This window comes from Mercenaria mercenaria, unplaced genomic scaffold (genome assembly GCF_021730395.1).
Source record: "Mercenaria mercenaria strain notata unplaced genomic scaffold, MADL_Memer_1 contig_4267, whole genome shotgun sequence".
NCBI lineage: Eukaryota > Metazoa > Mollusca > Bivalvia > Venerida > Veneridae > Mercenaria > Mercenaria mercenaria.
In genome coordinates, this window is record NW_026462483.1 from 16,243 (window position 1) to 37,811 (window position 21,569).

The 21,569-nt window shown below is 31.7% G+C and overlaps 1 protein-coding gene across 1 annotated transcript; it reads right to left on the reverse strand.

Moving 5' to 3' along the window:
* Positions 1-1,148: 1,148 nt before the first annotated feature.
* LOC128553748 (uncharacterized) lies at positions 1,149-21,492 on the reverse strand. The gene is made up of 2 exons (XM_053534923.1): positions 21,360-21,492; positions 1,149-9,744 (listed from the first exon to the last, which is right to left on the reverse strand). Exon 2 carries the CDS (start codon positions 9,708-9,710, stop codon positions 8,199-8,201), a length of 1,512 nt encoding a protein of 503 aa, XP_053390898.1. The 5' UTR covers positions 9,711-9,744; positions 21,360-21,492; the 3' UTR covers positions 1,149-8,198.
* Between the last annotated feature and the right edge of the window lie 77 nt (positions 21,493-21,569).

Below are 21,569 nucleotides of genomic sequence, written 5' to 3' on the forward strand. Positions count from 1 at the left end.
TTCTCTTATCTGTTACGAATGTGGTCCTACAACGCAAGATGCGCGAAGCGATGCAAGGCAGTACGACCTAATCATGACGGACGGCACATGACATCAGCTAAATTTAATTCCAAAGGAAACCGTGACATAAATATTAAGATACTTTTCTTTAAATTTCGAATAAGTTAATGACGTCGAAACTGCTTCATAGTTATGAGTCTGATATATTCGGGAGGTTCATTCTTTTTAATCTTCGTGAAAGCTAAATATGTGTTGACATTAACAGCTGCCAATTTCAATTTAAACTGAGCTGCGGTGGCCTAATGGACAAGGACAAATATTTGAGTTCGTTTATTGCTGTTACTTAACATGATTATCAGAGTGACCAGTAAATAAGCCGACAGCTAGTTAAAACGGATGGTTAAATAATCAAGAAAAAAATAGTGAATGAAATATGAAAATAATGAACATGAACATAAAGATATTTTCTGTACTTCCATTGAAAGCGATCGTTCAACGTACTTTTTCTTTCGCATAAGAATTCCTACTATACCTGCACATATAAACATTTTACCTTTCTTTTCTTTTAATTTACTGGTAAAGGATTGCTTGTGTTTTGACGACTTCTTGATTAAAAGAGTTTTCCTACTTGTTTTTCTACTTGTCATCATGTTGAAGCTTAGTACCTAAGCGTATTTTACATAGTTGTCATCGTATTAAAGTAATTTTACTTTCCCAAAGAGCAGTCCGTTTTGTGTTGTACTCTCATTAGAATGCGTCTTCATAAAGGATATTTGTTTGATTGGAATATCTTTCACGAGTGAAAAGCAAATAATTTCAAGAGTGACATAGCCACGAGTTATAATGCAAGATACGATTTTTATAAGTGAAAGATATTTTGATATTACATTTAATCGAAACACATTTTGATTTTTTATTCTATTTTATTCATCCAATCGTAAACGTTTATTTGCAACACGTGACAGTACAATATATTACAGTATTGGAAGCACGGGCTTAAAAATAAACCTTCATTTTTTTCCGTATTTGGATCGTTCAACCGTCTAACGTAACAACCGCCTGAAAATGTTCGGAATGTAAATCGGGTGAAGCAGGCGCTCTTTTACAGAGTTTTATAAGGCGTTTTGAAATCAGAAAAGAAAACAATATTCAGTGATTCGTTTTTAATTTAAACAAAAATACAATAGACATATTTAAAAAAGATATTTAACATTATATTGTTCATTTAGGTAATAGTATTTCTCATTTCGTGACTTGTCGCTAAATATATCATTGTTTGGAGTTCAGATGCAAAGGAAATAAAACATGAGGGCGTAGCCCGATTGATATAATAATACGCATTTGAAAGATGTCATATTTTGACAAAATTTATGAATTTTATATTTTCTCATAGTGCTATATTTAAATGACAATGTTACTTTTTTCAAAGATATCTTTTGAACGGTTTTTAATCACTCCACTCGAAAGCAATAATTTCGTGGAAAGCTTTTAGCACATTTTATTTTTTACCCAAAACTGAGCATTCTTACGGTGAATAGTCGGGGTATATAGGTTTTTATTTTGTATTATCATATATAATGTGGTACTTTTCGGAAATGATTGTTGTGTCATTAAAATGAATAGATCAGGCAGTTGTGCATTTACAACATCAGTAAATTAATTTTTAAAAATCACTTACCATGTTTAAAGCATAAGGTGCAGGTTTGCAACTTTTTGTTAAAATGTTGAAAACAAATTTCAACAAGGCCATCAGAACATTTCGGGTCGGTCCACAAATTTAGGATAGGTCGGGATACCGGAAACAAAGGCCTAATTTTACATCGAGTGAAAGTCAGTGTTTGCTATAATTTAAGCATGTGTTCAAAGATGCACTTTGATTTTAAAAATCCCGCTCGTTACGCATGCTTCACCTTAAAGAGAGATATCCATCGGGTACGGTACGGTACATATGGCAGCGTACTGTCCCCCTACACTTTCTCCAAATCGACTTTAATTTCTAATGCGCCGATACAAAGCAGTCCGCATATCTTACAATATGCCCTCGAAAATTACAGCCAGATTTAGCCATTTTTTCAGCCATTATGCTATACTACATGCATTTTAACTGCTAATTAAAATATGCTTTTGCATGTGGTTTTAGTGCCATTTCCGTTCAGTTTGACAGAAAAATCAATACTCTTGTACAGATAATGCACGGGGTAATGGGTAATGGTGAAATACTGGATTATTGGCACTATCGATAAGAAAATTTCCAAGAAACTTGCACCGGATAAAATGCCTTAATAAGACATGGACATTCATGAACATGAAACTTCTTTTACCCTTTTTGCTGAAGATTTCCTTGTGCGTGAAGTAAACAATGCTGATATTTTAACTCCTACAGAGTATTAGTTATACGAATATTCTTATTTGCTAGTAGTACGAAGGGTTCCATAAAACATTTTTGCACATGCAGAGGATCCTGGAAATGACGTTACAAAATGACCAGATAACTAGATACTTAACGTTTTAAAAATAAATAAATTTTAATTATTGAGTTACAAGGACTTGTAGATAAGCTGGTTTTAATAAAAATGCAAAATATATCACTAAATGGAATTTTTAAAGATGCATCTATAACATAACTGTTGCTGAAACTTTAAAAGGAGGTTGCATACTTTAACAAAGATTTGCGCAAGGAAAAAGGAACTATGGAGTCCATTCAGTTGCGAATAAGACGTGTGTAAACATGTAGTGAGATTCCTCTTTAGCGCGTGTGTTTACATGCCGTCAACAAAATCTGGAAATTAAATCCCTCGGAATCAACGAGAACAAGGCAAAAAGTGAAAATTGCAGACTCGGTTTGATTGAGTCTGTTCGTGACCAGTAATGGATAATGCAACACCGCCCATGCCCCATAGCACCGGCTTGACAGTATTCAATCTTCTAATCTAAATGAGTTGAATGAATGATCCCAAAGAATCAGAAATTATAACAAAACTGAGATGAAGTTAGGGCGACTATTTTACGACCGCCACACAGCACTTTACACCCGCGTTTGTAATGTAAAAAAATCTGGAAATTAAATCACTTGCACCCCTTTTCTTAGAAGCGTGTATGTGGTGGATATCACGAGATATATGAAATAAATTCAATTAAAATACAGTCCACAAAAGCAAACAGTTCAAACATCAAATCTACATGCCAACTCTAGGCTTATCAGTGAAATGAGCAGCCTCATCTTTATGTTACATTTGCTAGTAGAACAAAAAAGGCTGCATGCTTCGATAAAACATTTTGCCAGTGCAGCAAGGTCAGGCCCGTAGGAAGCATTTATAGGGTAGTTTTTGTGTCGGGTTTAGCGCCGTTTTTCAACCGTATTTCAGTTGTTTAATGACGAGAGTTATAGGCTAGAAGGACACCGAAACATGACGACCCAATCTGGCCACATAGCTAGACATTTGACGTTCTAGAGCTATGAAATAAATTTAATTCAATTATTGAGTTACAGGGTGCGTGGTAATTCTATGAACATGCAGATAAGCTGGTTCGAATGTAAATGCAAAATCTAAATGGTATATATAGTATATTTGTGCAGAGAGATAATGTACTGTGTAGTCACTTTAATTGTGAATAAGACGTGTGAAAACATGTAGTCATATTCCTTTACAACGTGTGTGTTAACATGTAGTAACTTACAATCCTTTTCATAGAAAAATATAAATAAATTTAAATTCATTCTTTAGAGCTATAAAATAAATTAGCTTTATTTATTAAATTAATCGATGCGTAGTACTTTCATGCACCTGCATTTAAGCTGTATTCAATGTAAACGCAAAAACTTATCACTAAATGGCATGTTCAAAAGTTTTATCTTTTATCTATATTTTACAACTTCTTCCAACAAGACATTAAAATGAAATAGCATAGACTAAAATTGATTTCTCCGATAAGAAAATGAACTTTATAGTCACTTAAAATGTGAATAAGACGTGAGTACACAGGTAGTGAGATTCCTTTAAAACGTGTGCGTTAACATGTGATAACATGTGTGACTTGCAATCCTTTTCATACGAACGAGTACGTAGCGGATTCCACGGAAAATGTGAATACATTCAAACATGTATTATCAAAAGAAAATTAAAGACACGGTCCACAAAAGCAAACAGTTTAACATACAGTTTTCAAATATCAAAACTACATAAGATAAGATAAGATAAGATAAGATAATTTTTGAGCTAATCGGACCATAGTACTTCTAGGCACGTATATATAAGCTGATTTCAATGTAAATGCAGACACTTCTCCCTTAATGGTATGTTCAAAACTTTTATCTATCACCTATTGTTTTACTCTTTCTAACGAGACATTGAAATGAGATTGCATACAATAACATTGAATTGTGTAATGAGAAAATATACTATGTAGTCACTTTAAAATATACTAAGTAGTCAACATTTAAAAACGGGATTTAATTAGTTAAAAGAATAAACTCATTTTTGTGTTACTTTTATCAGTAGAAGAAAGAAGGCTGAATATTACGCTAACCGATTTTTCTAGTGCAGCCAATTCATACCCAAATGAAACATGTATAGACTAGAGGGACCCCGGTTGGACGCTACGTTACAAAATTACCCGATAACTAGACACTAGACGCGAGACGCGACGGTAAAAATGACCAGATAACAAGACACTTGATGTTATAGAGCTATAAAATATGTTTACTTCAATTATTGAGTTAATCGGTGCGTAGTACTTCTTTCCACATGCATATAAGCTGGTTTCAATGTAAATGCAAAAACTTCTCACTGAATGGTATGTTCAAATATTTTATCTTTTGCCTATATTTTACCACTCTTTCTAACGAGACTTTGAACTGAGATTGCATATACTCACATTGATTTTGCAATGATAAAATGTACTATGTAGTCACTTTAATAGTGAATAAGCCGTGTGTAAACATGTAGTGACTTACAAACCTTTTCAATGGAAAGTTTATGGATTAGTGGATTTCATAGGAAAGTTAGTGGATTTCATAGGAAACATGAAAAAAAATCAAATTCGTGTAATCAAATGAAAAATAAAGGCACAGTCCACAAAAGAAAACAGTTTAACACAAAGTTTTCAAAAATCAAACATGCATATCAAAAGGAGGTTTATTTGATGAAATGAATAGTCTCATTTTCATGTTACATTTGTCTGTAGAAGAAAGAAGGCTTAATATTACGCTAATATATTTTCCAGTGCAGCCAATTCATACCCAAATGAAACATGTATAGACTAGAGGGACACCGGGATGCGACGGTACGAAATGACAAGATAACTAGACGCTTGATATTTTAGAGCTATAAAATAACTTAACTTTATTTTTGAGTTATTCGGTGCGTAGCACTTTTATGCACCTGCATATAAGCTGTATTCAATTTAAATTCAAAAACTTATCACTAAATGGTATGTTCAAAAGTTTATCTAGTACCTATATTTTACCGCTCTTTGTAACGAGACTTTGATTAAAATGAAATTGCATAGAATAACATTGATTTGTCGCATGAGAAAATGAACTATGTAGTTACTTTAATTGTGAATAAGACATGTGTGCACATGTAATGAGATTCCTTTAAATCGTGTGTGTTAACATATGATAACATGTGTGACTTGCAATCCTTTCCATACAAACGAGTACGTAGTCAATGAAACGGAAAATATAAATAAAGTCTAACTCGTGTTATCGAAAAAAAAAAATAAAGACACGATTCACAAAAACAAACAGTTTAACATAAAGTTTTCAAATACCAAACTTACATATACATTTAGTTTAACAATTGCCGTACTAGAAACATATTTGATATTGTTCTTTACTAGATATTTTTTTTGCCATTTGTGTAGTAATTGCTACCCTTTCTAGAAAATTACAATTCATCCTTAAACTGTTTGTACTTCTGCTTTCGTCTCTTAAATTAATGTTCTCTTTTTCAACACCTGTTCTATTTCTGCAGTAGTAACTTTTAGGCATATTTACAGTTGTAACTTTTTCATTTTTATAGCTGTAAGTTTTTCTTGCATTTGTATCTCATTTGCATAATTCGACCTGATTTACTGTCGTTTAACAGCTGTTAATTGAAATCTACATCTGTAAAATCAATGTTGGATTATAAAATCTACAGGCGTAAAATTGAAATAATTATGACTGTAATTAGAACAAAATACCGATCTTTTACAGCTGTAAAATTTCGTACATGTAAAATAAATTAACTTCACTTATTGAGTTAATCGGTGGGTAGTAATTTCATGCACCTGCATATTAGATGGTTACAGTGTAAATGCAATGACTTATTATTAAATGGTATGTTAAAGTTACATCCAATACCTATTTTAACTCCTTTTTTCTAATGATACTTTAAACTGAGGTTGAATACAATAAAACCGACTTATGCAATGTAAAAATGTACTATGTAGTAACTGTAATTGTGAATAAAATGTGTGTACACATTGATTGAGATTCCTTTAAAACGTCTGTTTTTACATGTAGTGTATCTATTGCATTTCACTGGAATTATAAATAAACTCAAAAAGGACACAGTTCACAAAAGCAAACAGTTCAACATACAGTTTACAAATATCAAATTTACATATTAATACAAGGCTCTATCACTGAAATTAATAGTCTCAATTTTATGTTACATTTGCCTGTAAAACGAAAAAGGCTGAAGATAACATATTTTGCCAGTGCAGACAGGTAAAGCCCGTATGAAGCAGCCATAAACTAGAGAGACATCGGGATATGGTGGTTCAAAACGTCAAGATAATGTTTAAACTATTAGATATATATTTACTTTACTTGTTAATTTTCAAGGTAAATTTTTTTTTGACCTACGGACGAGCTGTTTTCAGTTAAATGCAAAGTTCATCACTAAATGGTATCTTTCAAGGTTTCGTCTATCACCTATTTGCTGCAGTTTTTTTTTTATGAGATTACCTATTTGCTACAATTTTTTTTATGAGACTTTAAAATGAGGGTATATAAAGTAAAATTGATTTGAAACTGAAACTGAATGATTTGATTAAACGCCTATTTTATACAATGATACTCAATGGCGTTGTACATTTTAATTATTATTATTATTATTATTATTATTATAACACTATTAATAATAACAGTAGTTATAATAGCATCCTTTTATAACAATCAATCACGACCGCCCCCTTCCGCTTAAGGTCATTTCATCCCTACTGCCAATACCAGTGCTTTAGCTTTACATGGTACGTCCAGACTAGTTGCATATAGAGGTTAAAACATCATGTTTAATGGTGCAAACATATAGTTTTTGAGAATGAAATTTAACAAACCTTGTTGAAACAAATGTAGGAAGAAATCTTTTATCTGCTCTATGCAAACAAAACCGTAGACTGATATGGATTTTCGAATTACATCAAAAAATGTTCCAGCATAGATGAGATACAGCCAAGGACCAAGGCAACTGCCCTGGCGCACACTGCATTCAAGATGGAGGTCTGGTTGAGGTCTGATGAATAAATTGTTTATATTAATCTTATAAGCACGAGGCCTTAATTAAGAGTCACCCATTGAAGAGCCGTATCACAGAAGCCATATTGTGTTTATATAACATCTAGAAGAATGGCGTGGTCGACAGTGTCATATGTCGCACTTAATTATTATTGTTATAGTGGTAGTGGTAGTGAATTGCCGGCGGAAAATGACGTGTAGTGGTTTGAAACAAAATGTACGTAGGTATGTGTGTGTGCGTGCCTGCGTGCGTACGTGCATGCGTGCGTGCATGCGTGTGTTCGTGTATGTGTTTTATGCGAGCGTGTGTGCGACGTTATAGGAAAACTGCATTTAAGGAAATTTGCTTTCTCTGTTAAATATACATCCATTCTCCACCTACATCCGACCCTTTAATCTATATTTTACCTCCCAACCCAATGTTTCTGTATTTGCATACATTTATAATGCACTTATTGTTGGAATTTTGAAGCAACCCGTCTACAATATTTTTCGCCCACAGCTTCTTTTTGCTGTGGGTCGACCTTGCAATACATTGCCCTCTGGCTATGTTTGGGGAGTTCTGTGCTTCCATGAAATCTACCCTTACATTTTATATTTCATAGAAACAATGTTTGGTACTTAGTTTTGAATCAATTTCATTTCGTTTAAATACTCTTACATAATTAAAATCACTTCGGATCTTCTTGCTCATTCAATTATTAAGAATTTTAAACCGTCTTAATGAATCAACATCAACTTTTCTCTCTTTTCCATTGATGTATACACTTCCAACGTGCTCATATCCAATACGAGAAGTAGGGAAATTCACTCCTCCAAATTTTAAACCGAGCACTGAATCATGTTTCATGACAGAGTGTTTTACCGCCGGCCAAACTATACGATTGAGGAAGTTGGAGTCGCTTAAATAGTTGTCGGCCAAATGATTTGCATACAGAGCCTGTTCCATATTTTGATATGTGTCATTCATTCCACCCCACAATCCAGCGTTTATGAAAAACGTCTGGTGAGGGTGATCTCGCATTGTATGCAGCTTTCTGCCAGAATATATCCATTCGTTAACTGCCACTTTCTCGCGAAAGCTTAGTCTCGAATCAATATCTCGTATGATGAAACGAGCAACTTTTCTTTCAGATGCAACAAGAAATCGCCAGGACCGCTTGTTTTTAATTGCATTTAATGACATATTGATGCACTTAATGCTACGAAGTTTACAGATCGTATCAAGAATTGATTTGGGTACGCTATTGTCGTGATATATCCATATATTCCATCCTGGGTAAATTATTGTTAGTAAATACGAATTCTCTACAGCACCGCCAATGTATCGGTGATCTGAACCGTACAATGAATATGAAATTACACAAAGTTCTTTTTCATTTTCCAAGTTGTTGTTTAAGCTTGTTTTCTTGCGCTCAGATTCATGAATAGCTCTTTTCAACAGATTAGTACTGTACGGCTCTGTATTAACCGGTAATGTAGATAGATGATCTGAGAAATACATTCTCTGTAGCCATGCAATTGAGTCGGTAATATTCAACTTTGGTGGAAGGAAGTTACCAAATAGATTAAAATGTCTTTTATGAACCATTGCTATTGCATTTGTATTGCAACAATGTTGAAGAACAACACCGATATCTGACGGACAGTGTCCTTTTAACGAATATATGGCCTGCGACGTCCAAGTATTTAGATTGAACTCTGTATCATAACCTGCCAGTGCAAAATATTCAATCTGATCACTGACTGCTTTCTTTGCGAGTGAATTAATTCCGTCTGAAAAACGTCTATTATCTAACGACATCACCAATAATTTGTTATATTGTGAGGAAATGATATCTCGAAAAGATTCTGTAAGACCGACGTATATTTTGTATATATGACCATTTTCCATTGTCCTATAGATGGATGGAATGTTCTGTTGTAACAATGTCATCAATGACAATGAGCCTCTGTTGTCTTGGTAGTTACACATTATCAAAACACCAATTCTATGAGATTTATTCAAGTGATTCGGTAAAAACATTGCAGTAGAGTTTGGAGGTATGTAAACTGTAAAATTCGGCGAAATTTGCTTTATCTCAGAATCCTTTTTGGTGTATAACATGAATCCACATACTAGAAATGTTAAAAAACACGACAGAAACAGCAGTTTTTTTAACGTTTTGCTCTTCCTCATTGCGAAAGTAAAAACATATATTTGCATTGTTAAATATGATGTCTTCGTTGGTCTAACACTTCTGAAAATAGAAACAATATAATATATAATACAGCCTAAAATATGGAATCTTTTTTTTAACGTTTACATGAATGAAAACCTGTATCTTCAAGACAAATTATTGAAAAAAAAAACACTTGAAAACAGCACAAAACGCACTGTGGTCCCTCCCTACAGAGCCATCAATGTGTATTCTCTTGAATGCTAAGCCCTTTGTGCATGACATTTCAAATCCTTTTTTTTTCTTTTGTCGGTTACTTGGAAAATATATGACCGCGTGTGTTTTGAAAGATTGTTTTTTTAGGGATTATATCAATGATTTTCAGATGCACAAGTTGGTAGATTTTTAACATCCTCATTGACTACATGTACATTTAAAAGCGGTTCAATGCTTATTTTTCTATAGAAAAAAAACACATGTAAGATTATTATTTTGAAGTTGAAATTTATTTACCTATACCTTAATTGGCATGAGAAATGAATCTGAATGCTCTAAACATTGAGCCTATTGTTTTAGAAGTCTTGTTGATTTGCATGCTACGGTAATGTATTGTTAAACATGTTGACCGTTTTAATCAGCAATATCATGGAAAATGATAAAATAAGACGTTCAATAAATTTAAAGCTATCACCCATGGAAATTCATTCAGTTTTCGTTTCTTGTTATTACTGTTTTCTAAAACAGAGACAATACACGTTTGCTTTGTTACAACTGATAGAATCTACACTGATTGATGATTTTTGATGAAGTATTTACAGTGGAACCTCCCTAATCTGAACCCCTCTATTCCGAAAACCTCTCTATACCGGACATATTATTTGGTCCCATTTTTTTCTTATTCATTTTCTATTGTAAGAATACCCTTGTAATCCGAAACCTTTCTACTCCGAAAACCGAACAAAATTATGAGATTTTTATATCTATACCCTTCTAATCTGAACCTTAGTCAATGTTACTGATGTAAATCTTGCGTACTTTTGACATTTTTGAGTCTGTTTACAATTTTAACTGTTACTCTTTATGAAGAAGTCAACAACAAATGCTTCAACACTGGTAATCAGAAGTCTTGTCAGATTATTGCAATAAGCACAGGTATGAAAGAATCAAGTATGTTTGAACATTAATTTGTAAGAATAGACATGCGTGAAATAGGTACATGTAGTGCCAATGTAATAGAGCCTTATTAATCTGCACCTTCCTCACTCAATTTTGTGCAATTTGTTCTTTTAAAGCAGCTGATCCTTACAATAATCGGACAAGTAACATATTTTCCTTTTAGCTACCTGCTGGGAATATAGGAGTGGTGAAAAAATGTTTATAAGTGATGTTGAGAAGTTGAATTAACATGGAATTTACATTACACTAAAGCAATCTACATGTTGCTTATAATTTAATTATTTCTAATTAGTCTGTACACAAAAAGATGAATAACAAATGTATAACAAATAACTTAATGTTTCGTTCCAAAATAGAAACCTTTCTAATTCGAAAACCCCTCTTATCCGAACTTTTTTTCTGGTCCGAGCATGTTCGGATTAGACTGGTTCCACTGTATATATATACATAGGCAGATATATGCTTGAGGTTGCGATTCAATCCTTTAAAGTGGGCAGATACTATAGAAATGGAACCGTATATCTGGCAGACTAACGGTACTGAAATTCAAAAGGATGTGCCCACATTTACGAAGCCTTTGACTCTCTCTCTCTACAAAGCTGAATGTTATTTAGTGGTCTGATGACAGTAACGATAAATTTTTTCGAACAATGAGACCACGATAAATATTCATTAATGCATGCGGTTTATTTGTTGGTGGGATATTGATTCCAAATTTCCATATCGAGGGATGAAAGTAATTCATTTTCTTTTTTCTTTTTTGCTATATGTACTTAGAATATATTTTTTGCTGTGACGCTTCTACATATTCGGTATTTTCATCCGATTAGTTTAGCTTATATTACTTTGTTTTAGCTTGATTGTAATGAAAGCCTCAAGCTTATAAGAAACTCTCTAGAGTCAGCTTCTTGAATATATTAGTCACAGCTAGCCTGCAGGACATAAAGTGTCTGAAAAAGATTTCAGTAATGTCAAATTTCAAGAGTTAAGCTAAAAAAATATTATTTCATTTAAAATGTCATTTCCATTTTGCTGTTGATCTTCAGTATACATGAGTTTTAATTCTACTTCAAAATAATCATTTATCTAATCAAAATCAGACTTCTTTCTTTAATTGTTGAATGATACCCGCTTTGCTGCATACCACTATGATTTAAACAGATATGATATAAATAAAGCATTTAATGAAATATGTGATCGACCTCGGCCAACTACAAGACAACTTTTAATTTGTTTATTCGCATCTAAAAATCATGGTTAGCTTGACAATATAATTATGTTAATTTCTTAATCAGTAAATTACCATCGCTTTTAATAAACCGGATAGGTATTTTATAGAAAGTAACTGCAGCCGAATTTGCATTTGTTTTCATTCCGCTTCCAATGGCTTTTTTCTAACACATCCTACATAAGAAGAAAATGCGTTTGCCAATTGCTGCTTAATTGCCAAACATCCATAAGCCTTCAAAACCTTTAAATTTACCAGTGTGCATTTCTCTCTCAGACCGAGCAACATGCCCCTTCTTCAACGATCAACATAGAAAAGTGTTCATATTTTCACTGAAATTTACCTAATGTTATCCTAAATGTTTACAAATTAATTGAAGTTCCTGATCTTAATTGTTTTATATTTGTTGAAAAAAACTTTTTTCAACTCCATTCAGATTTATCATTCTACAACACACATCTGTAATGTTCATTTCAACTGAGTTCATTATTTTCCTATTTATTTCAGATTATGCAACATGGTTGCTTAACGCTGAAATTGATATGTCATTGTTTGAACTGCAGTTTTTAAAGCAAACTAAGATCCTTAGCTAATGTAAATTTTGTTAAGAGAATCAGCAATATTAAGCACCACAGTCCCCGATTCATTCTATGATATTTCCATCGAAACCAGGCAATGTATTAAATGTATTAAAATAAGTCTAACCGTAAACCATTATCTGTAGAAGACATTAAGATCTAAAATTGCGTTAATCAAATTTCAAACTAAATCTTATATAACAATAAAGTATATTTTGTTTCTTTATTTTTTTTAAATATTCAAGTACAGCAAACTGTTGCACAATATAAAGCAGAGCTAGAAGTGTCAGCTTCACAAAACATTGGTCAACACAGCACATAATTTAGTGAGCGTACTTAATACTTCAATGATCGTCTGAAACTGAAATACATGATATATAATGATAACGTTCTCCAGAATGAAAAGTAAGACAACTTGCAACAATTTGCAAATGCATAACTAAAGGAAACTTCTGTATCCGATACATAAAATCAGGAAAAAGGAAATAACTATTACTTAGCAACTTGAAAGACAGTCAAGAATGGAGATGCAAATAACAGGGATAGTGAATCAGTTGCCAATAGTTAATATGCAAAGCGTTGATATGCTTTTTCGAAAAAAAATGAATCAAAAATAATAAAATATACTATGATATAGCATAAACGAAGAGAATTTATCATAAGAAAATGTTACATTTAACCCTAAATATATATGTGACCGTGACTGAGAAAACGGGTCCAGATGAGGAAATTTGACATTTTCAGGTTTTTGCATATTTAGAAAGTTTACTCATTCAGAAATAAATCCTGAAAATTTCAGATGAAAATCTTCAAAATTGTCAGTTTTATGACAGATTTTGTAACATAGATATTAAAAATAAGAACAGAACATTTCAGTTATTCTTTCTTTCTAGTTTATTTCTCACTTACTGGTAATGGCTAACAATTCTGAAATAAATTTATCTTCTGTAACAATTGTATGATATATATTAGACCCCTTCTTATTACACAAAATGATAATAAACTAAAATCTACAACAATTTCTATAAAAATATTTCTCAAATTGTGTTACCATGGCAACAAATATATTAAATTCCCTTTCTATGATAAAACTTTAAAAAAGACTTGTTCACTTAAAGTAAGGACTTTAAAAAGTAAAATATTAGAAGGCCTATGTATTTATAAAAATATTCTGAAAATTTCACATGAAATATATTAAGAATGTTTGGTTTGATGACAAGTTTTTGTAGCATGGGTAATAACCATAAGAATAAGTTAGATTTGTCATTGTGTCTTTATAACTTGTCTTTTAGATACTGGTAATAAATGACTATTTTGGGAAAAATGAACCTTCTTTTACTATGAAATTTTATTCTTGTGATGCTTACTTAAAACACAAAAACAGCTAATTAAAATCTTTCATATTTTATATGAAAACATTATTCAAATTGTGTTACCATGGCAACATATGCATTAAATTCCTTTTTCTACAATAGAACTTAAAAATAAAAGCTTGATTTGAAATAATGTTTCTTATAAGTTGAATATTCCGAAGTATATGTATTCGTAAGTAAAATTTGAAAATTTTATGTGAAAAGATATAAATGTTTGGTTTTATGACAGATTTCGTAACACGGGTAATAACCACAAGAATAAACTATTTCAGTCCTTGTTTCTTCAGTTTGTGTTTTCACTTATTGGTAATCACTGGCTATTTTTAAATAGATGAATCTTCTTACAAAGAATATTTAGATATTCACTTAAAGTGCAAACATCTAGCTGGCTAAAGTCCTTCACATTTTCTATAAAAACATTATTAAATTATGTTACCATGGCAACATATGCATTCGATTCTATTTTCTATAATAATACTTTAAAAAAGAGCTAAATTTGGAAAAGTGTTTCAGATAACTTGAATATTATCAAGTGGTGTGTATTAAAAAATATTATCTCAAAATTCCATGTTAAAAAAATTAAAATGTTTTGTTTTATGACAGCGTTTGTAACATGAGTAATAACTATAAGAATAAGACATTTCTGTCATTGTTTCTTCATAACTTGCCTTTTACCTGTTGGTAATAAATGACTATTTTGAAATAAATGAAACATATATTACTACTGATTTTTTTTTATTGTTTATGCTTATTTTAAAGTAGAATACTAGAAAGTAGAGCTAATTAAAAAATTTCCATATTTTCTAAGAAAATCGTGTTACCATGGCGACATATGTTTTAAATTCCCTTTTCCTACAATAATACCTAAAAACAAGAGCTTATTTTAAAAAAGTATTCTAATAAGTTAAATATTTTAAAGTATAAGTATTCAGGAAAGAAATCTGAAATTTCACATAAAAACTTTAAAATAACAAAACAAAAAAAGTAACAAAAGTAGTTATCGTAAGAATAAACATTTCAGTCATCCCTTTCCTCATAATCTGTTTTTTTCACTGTCTAGTTATAACTGACAATACTGAAGAAAGTGAACATTCTTTTACCATTACATTATATACTGTAGATCCCTTATTGAAATACAAATCCATAATTTCAATGAAATATAATTTGAATTATGTTACCAATGGCAACATACATACTAAATTCCTTTTTTCTAAAAATACTTTAATAATTAACACAATAGCTTAACTTTTGATGAAGGTTACACTGCTACAAGCTCTGGTGAAAAGTAAATATTTATTTCCAGCCAATACTTTAATGTAGGTAACTGAAACTACAACCTTTACTTGATGTTTAACCTTAACAGCTAAACACATCTATATGAACAGCAAAACAGGCTAAAGTGTTGTGTATTAAAACGTTTGAATTCTACAACAATTTCTATCTTTTATAATTCACTTCCTTTTTTCAGTTCTCAGAAAAATCCTCGTCAATCACAATTTCAGTTTTCAGTTCAAGTGGTCTGGGACAAACAGAATCCTTTGACTTTTCAGACAAATACTATTCTCTTAGGAGTTCATACAGGTACCATTGTCAGGCTTGTGTCATTCCATGTCAGTAATATTCGTTTGGCAAGGGGAGTATATTTTAGTAAGTTAACTGTCTCAACTGGACTGTCACTTTTAACACTAACAATCCAGGTGTTTCTGCAGACATGTAAAGTGGTAATACTTAGTTATCTTCTTCAAAAGTTTAAAATATTGTGATAAGATATTTCTCCACTGGTAGAATGTGACAGGATTTAAATCATTGTTGACCAACTGTGCAATGTTATGACCTTTCTTTGATGACTGACACACTGTGTCAGCAATATCATGTATTATTAAAGGTCTCAGCATTCACCCTCCTCCACAGATTCTTCTAAATTCAAAAGTGCAAGTCAGATTCAAACTTTGCATGGTCTGTGATCATTGTTGAATATTCAATCGATCTGTGATATCCTGTAACAAATAGTAAAACATTTTATTTTAAAAAATTAACCTGGGAGTCGCTTTATTTAATAAAAGCAAAGTTATCACTATTTGATAATAGATGATTCTTACAACCAATGCTCTAAAATATTGACAGACTGACAACAGCGTGCTGTCAGTATATAAAATGTACTTTGTTTGTAAATTTTGATTACTGCAAATAGGATGTTCTAAAACACATTTTTTGCATTTACTGTGTTAACACTTAACCTGCTAAATTTGCAAAATGGACTACTCCATCTTAAATAGAGACAGTACCATTAATAGCTTATAGGGGTTCTCATAGAAAATTTGCTGACTAAATATCAAACACTGCAGATCATGATCAGACTGCACAAATGTGCAGGTTGATCTTGATCTGCACTGGTTGCAAAGGCAGACATAGCTGCCTCATTTAGCCTAAGGGTTAAAAGTATACACTGTTTTAACAGCTATAAAAAATGGTTGTTACCTAGTAAAACTCTCCACAGACCATACCACAGCAAGATGTTATTTCTATTCTAGCTAGCAGCATTGTCAAAATGGAATACCAATACAGGTAGTGATGTACCATGCTCACAAGTTGTCTGCCCCTTAACCAACTGAGTTTCTTTCATAAACAAGAGGAAACACTTGCCTTCCTGAAAAAAGATTTAAAAGTCTTTGGTAAAAGTATCTGTTATCTTCATGTATCTCAGGAACCTTTACAGCCTTCATTCTAATCCATATTCTTGGTGCAATAAAACTGGTAAAAAAATTCAATCACATCACAATTTCTAAGTCAAGAATGGGTTAATTAAATTTGAAAATAATCACATTACAATTAAACTAAATTACAATTAACTGATTTACTTCAAATAATTAATTAAAATTCCTATTATTTAGAACTCTTCTACAATTAAATGAGATATCAATTTATACACATGTACATGTAGTGTTAAGCATTCAAATTATCCATGTACTTATTGAGTGCCACAGACTTTTCTCAGGCTAATAGCCAATGTAATGAAGACTTTTCACAAACTGATCCTCCTCAAAACCGGATTGTTGAAATGAATTTCAATAATGCCAGTTTTGTCAGTTTAAGCCATTCAATAGTCATAGTACATGTACATACATTGTACAAATCATTAGTGTAGAAGTAGACTTATTTTGTATAGACTCCAACAAAACTTAGACAGAGGTATAATTAAATAATATATTGCATTAAAATTATAATAGAGCCATCAGCTGCATGTTACTTACCTGATTCCTCAAAGCACATCCAAAAATATGTTACATTTTCTTCTGATCTTAAAGTAAACAGACCAATTTCCTGGCTGTTGTAGGGTATATGAACCAGCTGTAGTAGAATGAACCATCAAAGGAACAAGGAATATAATCTGAAAGAAGATATAATACATGTACTGTAAACATCACTAAAAATCAAAAACTGAATACTTAATTAATAATGTGATTGTGAAAGGTTTCATTAACTTACCACAAAATACTATAAAAGTTATTATACTATGAATCTATTTTTTAAAGGATCATAAATTGTTTTACACACAGCAAGGCTCAAAAATTTAAAAAATAAAAAGATTTTCATTATATAACATAAATTCCCACTATCCATATTACAATCATCCTGTTACAAAACATTCTGAATCAACAATAATGGAAAGAGAGTAGTCACCACACAGAAATAACATGACTTATGAGACCCACAGCAAAAACAGTTACCATTTTATAAATGGAAGCGTCTAGACATCCGGTAACCAGAAACCTATATATAGGCCAGTGTTTTAGCCAACCGGTAACAGGACGCCTAGCCTATCTTATCCTGTAGGGGTTTCTAGGCGTCTGGTAATCAATTTTAAAATATTGTCTGAATAAGCCTTACATGTGAATATTCAAACCTTAGTATGCAAAAAAATATATGATACAATAAATTTATTCATTACAGTATTCATATATAAAATGATCGCCGAACAGCTAGAAAAACATTCGCGGAGAGGCTAGTCGTCTTGTTGCCGGACAGCTAGAATGCAGGGTAGGCGTCCGGTTACCGGACATCTACATATTTCCTTTTAAAATACCTTTGCTACTGCTGTGAGAGGGGAATTTTCGAGAAATGATGTGAAATAGGCAGGCATCTATAAGACTGCATCAAATTTATTAATTATCATAGCTACATGTATTTTGTATTTTTCCATACTAATGCTTACTATGGACAATGAAATAATTTGTTGAATCCTGGTCACCTTGAGTAAGAAGCTGCCTGCCTTCAATAATCTTTGTGACAACCCAACTGGCCATTTTATATTAAATACACAGGCATAATGAAATCATCTGTGTTTAGTGGCCAGCCACAAGATAAATTTCATAAATTTCTCTCGGTATGTTTTTGGATTCACTTCCGGGTAAAAAGACAGACTTATTTCAGTGAAAGTTTAAAATATTTAGAGAATCTACATTAACAACTGTTTATAAACAGTACTTACCAAATCAGTAAACAGTACTACAAGTCTCAGATCCCTTCATCGTTGAACAAAGGCAGTTAAACAAAAGTAAACTTCACATGCTTCCCTGATAAAATCCGAAACCGGAAACATACAGTAGCGAAGGGGAAACAACTGATTTTGAACGAAGTATTTTGTCTCAGGCGTAATACCACTATTTATTTACAGGTCTGATGTCTAAATATTCTTTCTGTAGTAGGCTGTCATCAATCATGTAACAAGCACTCGTACTTTAACGGTCAAACTTTTGCTAATTAAAACATGTGTAAGAAAGCTGCGCGCGTAAACTTGGCGCAACTTTAAACGTCGTTTCTCGATATTACGTCATGCCGCATCTGGACCGGTTTTCAAAGACGACGTCACATATATATAAATATAAAAATTACTTAAAAAAAGGGAAACAATCTCGAACAAGTAGAAAATGAGTCTTTTTCAATACTATAAAAACAGACTATAGAGCGCTTTTATTACTTAACTAAATGTTTTTTTGGTTCTATTTTGATGATAATCAGCAAATAAACGAATGCTACTTATTTGAAATGACATACGTTTTAAACATTTTAGGTGATATATGTTCTACAAACAAAAGTAGGTGAGGGTGAGGATCAATAGTTTTGAAGTATTTCAAGTTCTAGAAGACTATGAATATTTTCTCGATCGCATTGCTATTTCCATTTCAGGAGGTTTATGTAATCCTAATGTTTGGTGGTTTGCCCCTAGAAATGCATAATCAGGAAGGGAGCTTACGTGAATAATAACTTGTTATTTTATAGAACAATATAATTAAAGAAATGATACAAAGAGTGTACTTTCTATTCAGCAAGATAATAGTGTCCATTGTAAGTTTTCACCTAAAACAAGAAATGAAACCAGTGACTGTAAAGTCAGTCAATATAACTGGAACATTTAATGCGGTGGATAGTAATTTGAATGACAGATAACATCGAAACGTCTCAGATGCTCCTAGTGCATTATTCAGTTTGTTTATTGGTAAAACAGATCCTTGTACATCTAAAATGGTGATAATGTTACATTTATCACTTTGTAGATGCAGTTTAAAAAACGATAACTAAATAAGAGTAAAATCAATAATGTGATTTATATAAATGACATACGTGTTTAAATGTATCTAGTTTACTACTGATGATGTGCACTTGTCGCCGAAAGCTATAAACTCTTTTGGACTCTGTAAGCAAGGTTAAGGTAACGAAATTCTAATACCGTCAAGAACATAATCATTTAATCAAAAAGAATATTAGCCCTAAGAACTAAGATGATCTATTGAAGGTATACCTCTAAATGTAATATGGGCTTGCATTTAATTCTGCAAAGTGGTTTTGTAATTTTCATGTCCTTTTGTTTTATATTGCACTTACCTTGCACATTTTAACAATTTCTTCTTGTTTTAAAATGAAATGCATTTTATTTCTTTATCCAAAATCGTCAGAAACTAGATGCCAGAAGCCTTATCTTTGAATTTGGTACTAAATTTCTTTTTGAAGTAATATTTTGAGTCTTAACTAAATCCTGCTTTATTACGTTTTAGCAATTAAGATTTATCCTGGTTCGTTTTAACTTCTCAATATTGAAACAGCAATAAAAATCATACATTAAGTACTTTGACAAATCAAGAATACTCATTTTAACATACCTAGGCCTGTTGAATATATACTTCCCTTAGTTTTATGAATACCAAACGTTGTACTAGAAACAATTGACGTTTTCGCAGTACTTGAGTAAAACTTCTTTTCCCATGTGCTGGTTCTAAAAATATTCCATTATTCAAACTCTTCGCGGTTTGACTCAATAACCGGTTTCAATTTGTTTTAATTACAGTTTGCTTTTTTTTCGGGAATTGATTTATCGAACCAACTTTCAAAGAAGTTTTAAGTATAAATATTTCTCAACGAATTGTAAGTTAACTTTATTTTGTTCTCTTCGTTAATGTTAACTCGTTATTATGAATTTTCTATCTATAAACTGAACATTTATGACAAAAAAAAATACAATATGAAATCATGACCTGTTTGAACCAAATCAAATATAGTAGTAGTTTTCAATATAGTGGTGGTCATCCTGGATTTATTCTTCAGACAACAACATAATGCGAGATCATCATTTTCAATTTGCATCTATTATAATTTTGTAATCATAACATAATAATGACACTCATAAAATACTACGTTAATCTGACGGCCGATATTCCGTTTTGTTTTGTAATATATACTTGATATAAGCTAGAACCCGGAGACCATCTTTTTAATATTATATAGATATATTCAAATATAGTAACATTATCCAGGATTTTATCTTTTTTTATGTTATTCTACTGTTGTAAACGTTGAAAACGTTAACAATGTAGAAAATAACTTTTTTTCGTGAAAATCTGGAAATTTTAACTAATTATGCATGATACAGCTATCTATGTAATTAAAGAGATTTTAATGATGTTATGAAATTATTATTATCATCTTTTATCGAAAAAAAAAATAGATGGTAAGGCTTGGTAGGTTTTGCGATGAGTACAAGTTTAAATTTCGTTGTATATGTTCAATGTATTGAACAAATATCATATAATTTTATTAAAAATCATTAAGCTATTAAATTGTTGCTATAAGGAAAATAACAGTGCAAGTTCCATTGAGTTGAAGCAGAAAAGAAATAGACACTCTTCTGAAATTAATTTCCAGTTGAACATTCAGTTTATATATTGTGCAAAATTTAGTGTAGATTTCGCTAGGTTGGTTTGAAATTAAATTCGAAACAAAAATAATATTCAGTAATCATGTAAATTGTAATTGTTGTAGATCAATCAGAAGAAAAGAGAAACATACCGTTAAGCCATAATAAAAATTAAGTACATTCCCAAAATATTTAACGCTTACTTCCAATCGATTCAACTGTATTACTAACACTAAACTAAATATCAGTATGAGGGACAATTGGCCACAAACCGTCTGTGAATTTAATAAATAAATTGCTAGGTTTTCTGCCTTTCAATGTGCTTGAATGCGGGCGGTGTTACTGTAAATATTACCTTCCAA

Coding starts and splice junctions, on each gene's coding strand:
- LOC128553748 (XM_053534923.1), bottom strand. CDS start 9,710: ATGCAAATATATGTTTTTACTTTCGCAATGAGGAAGAGCAAAACGTTA.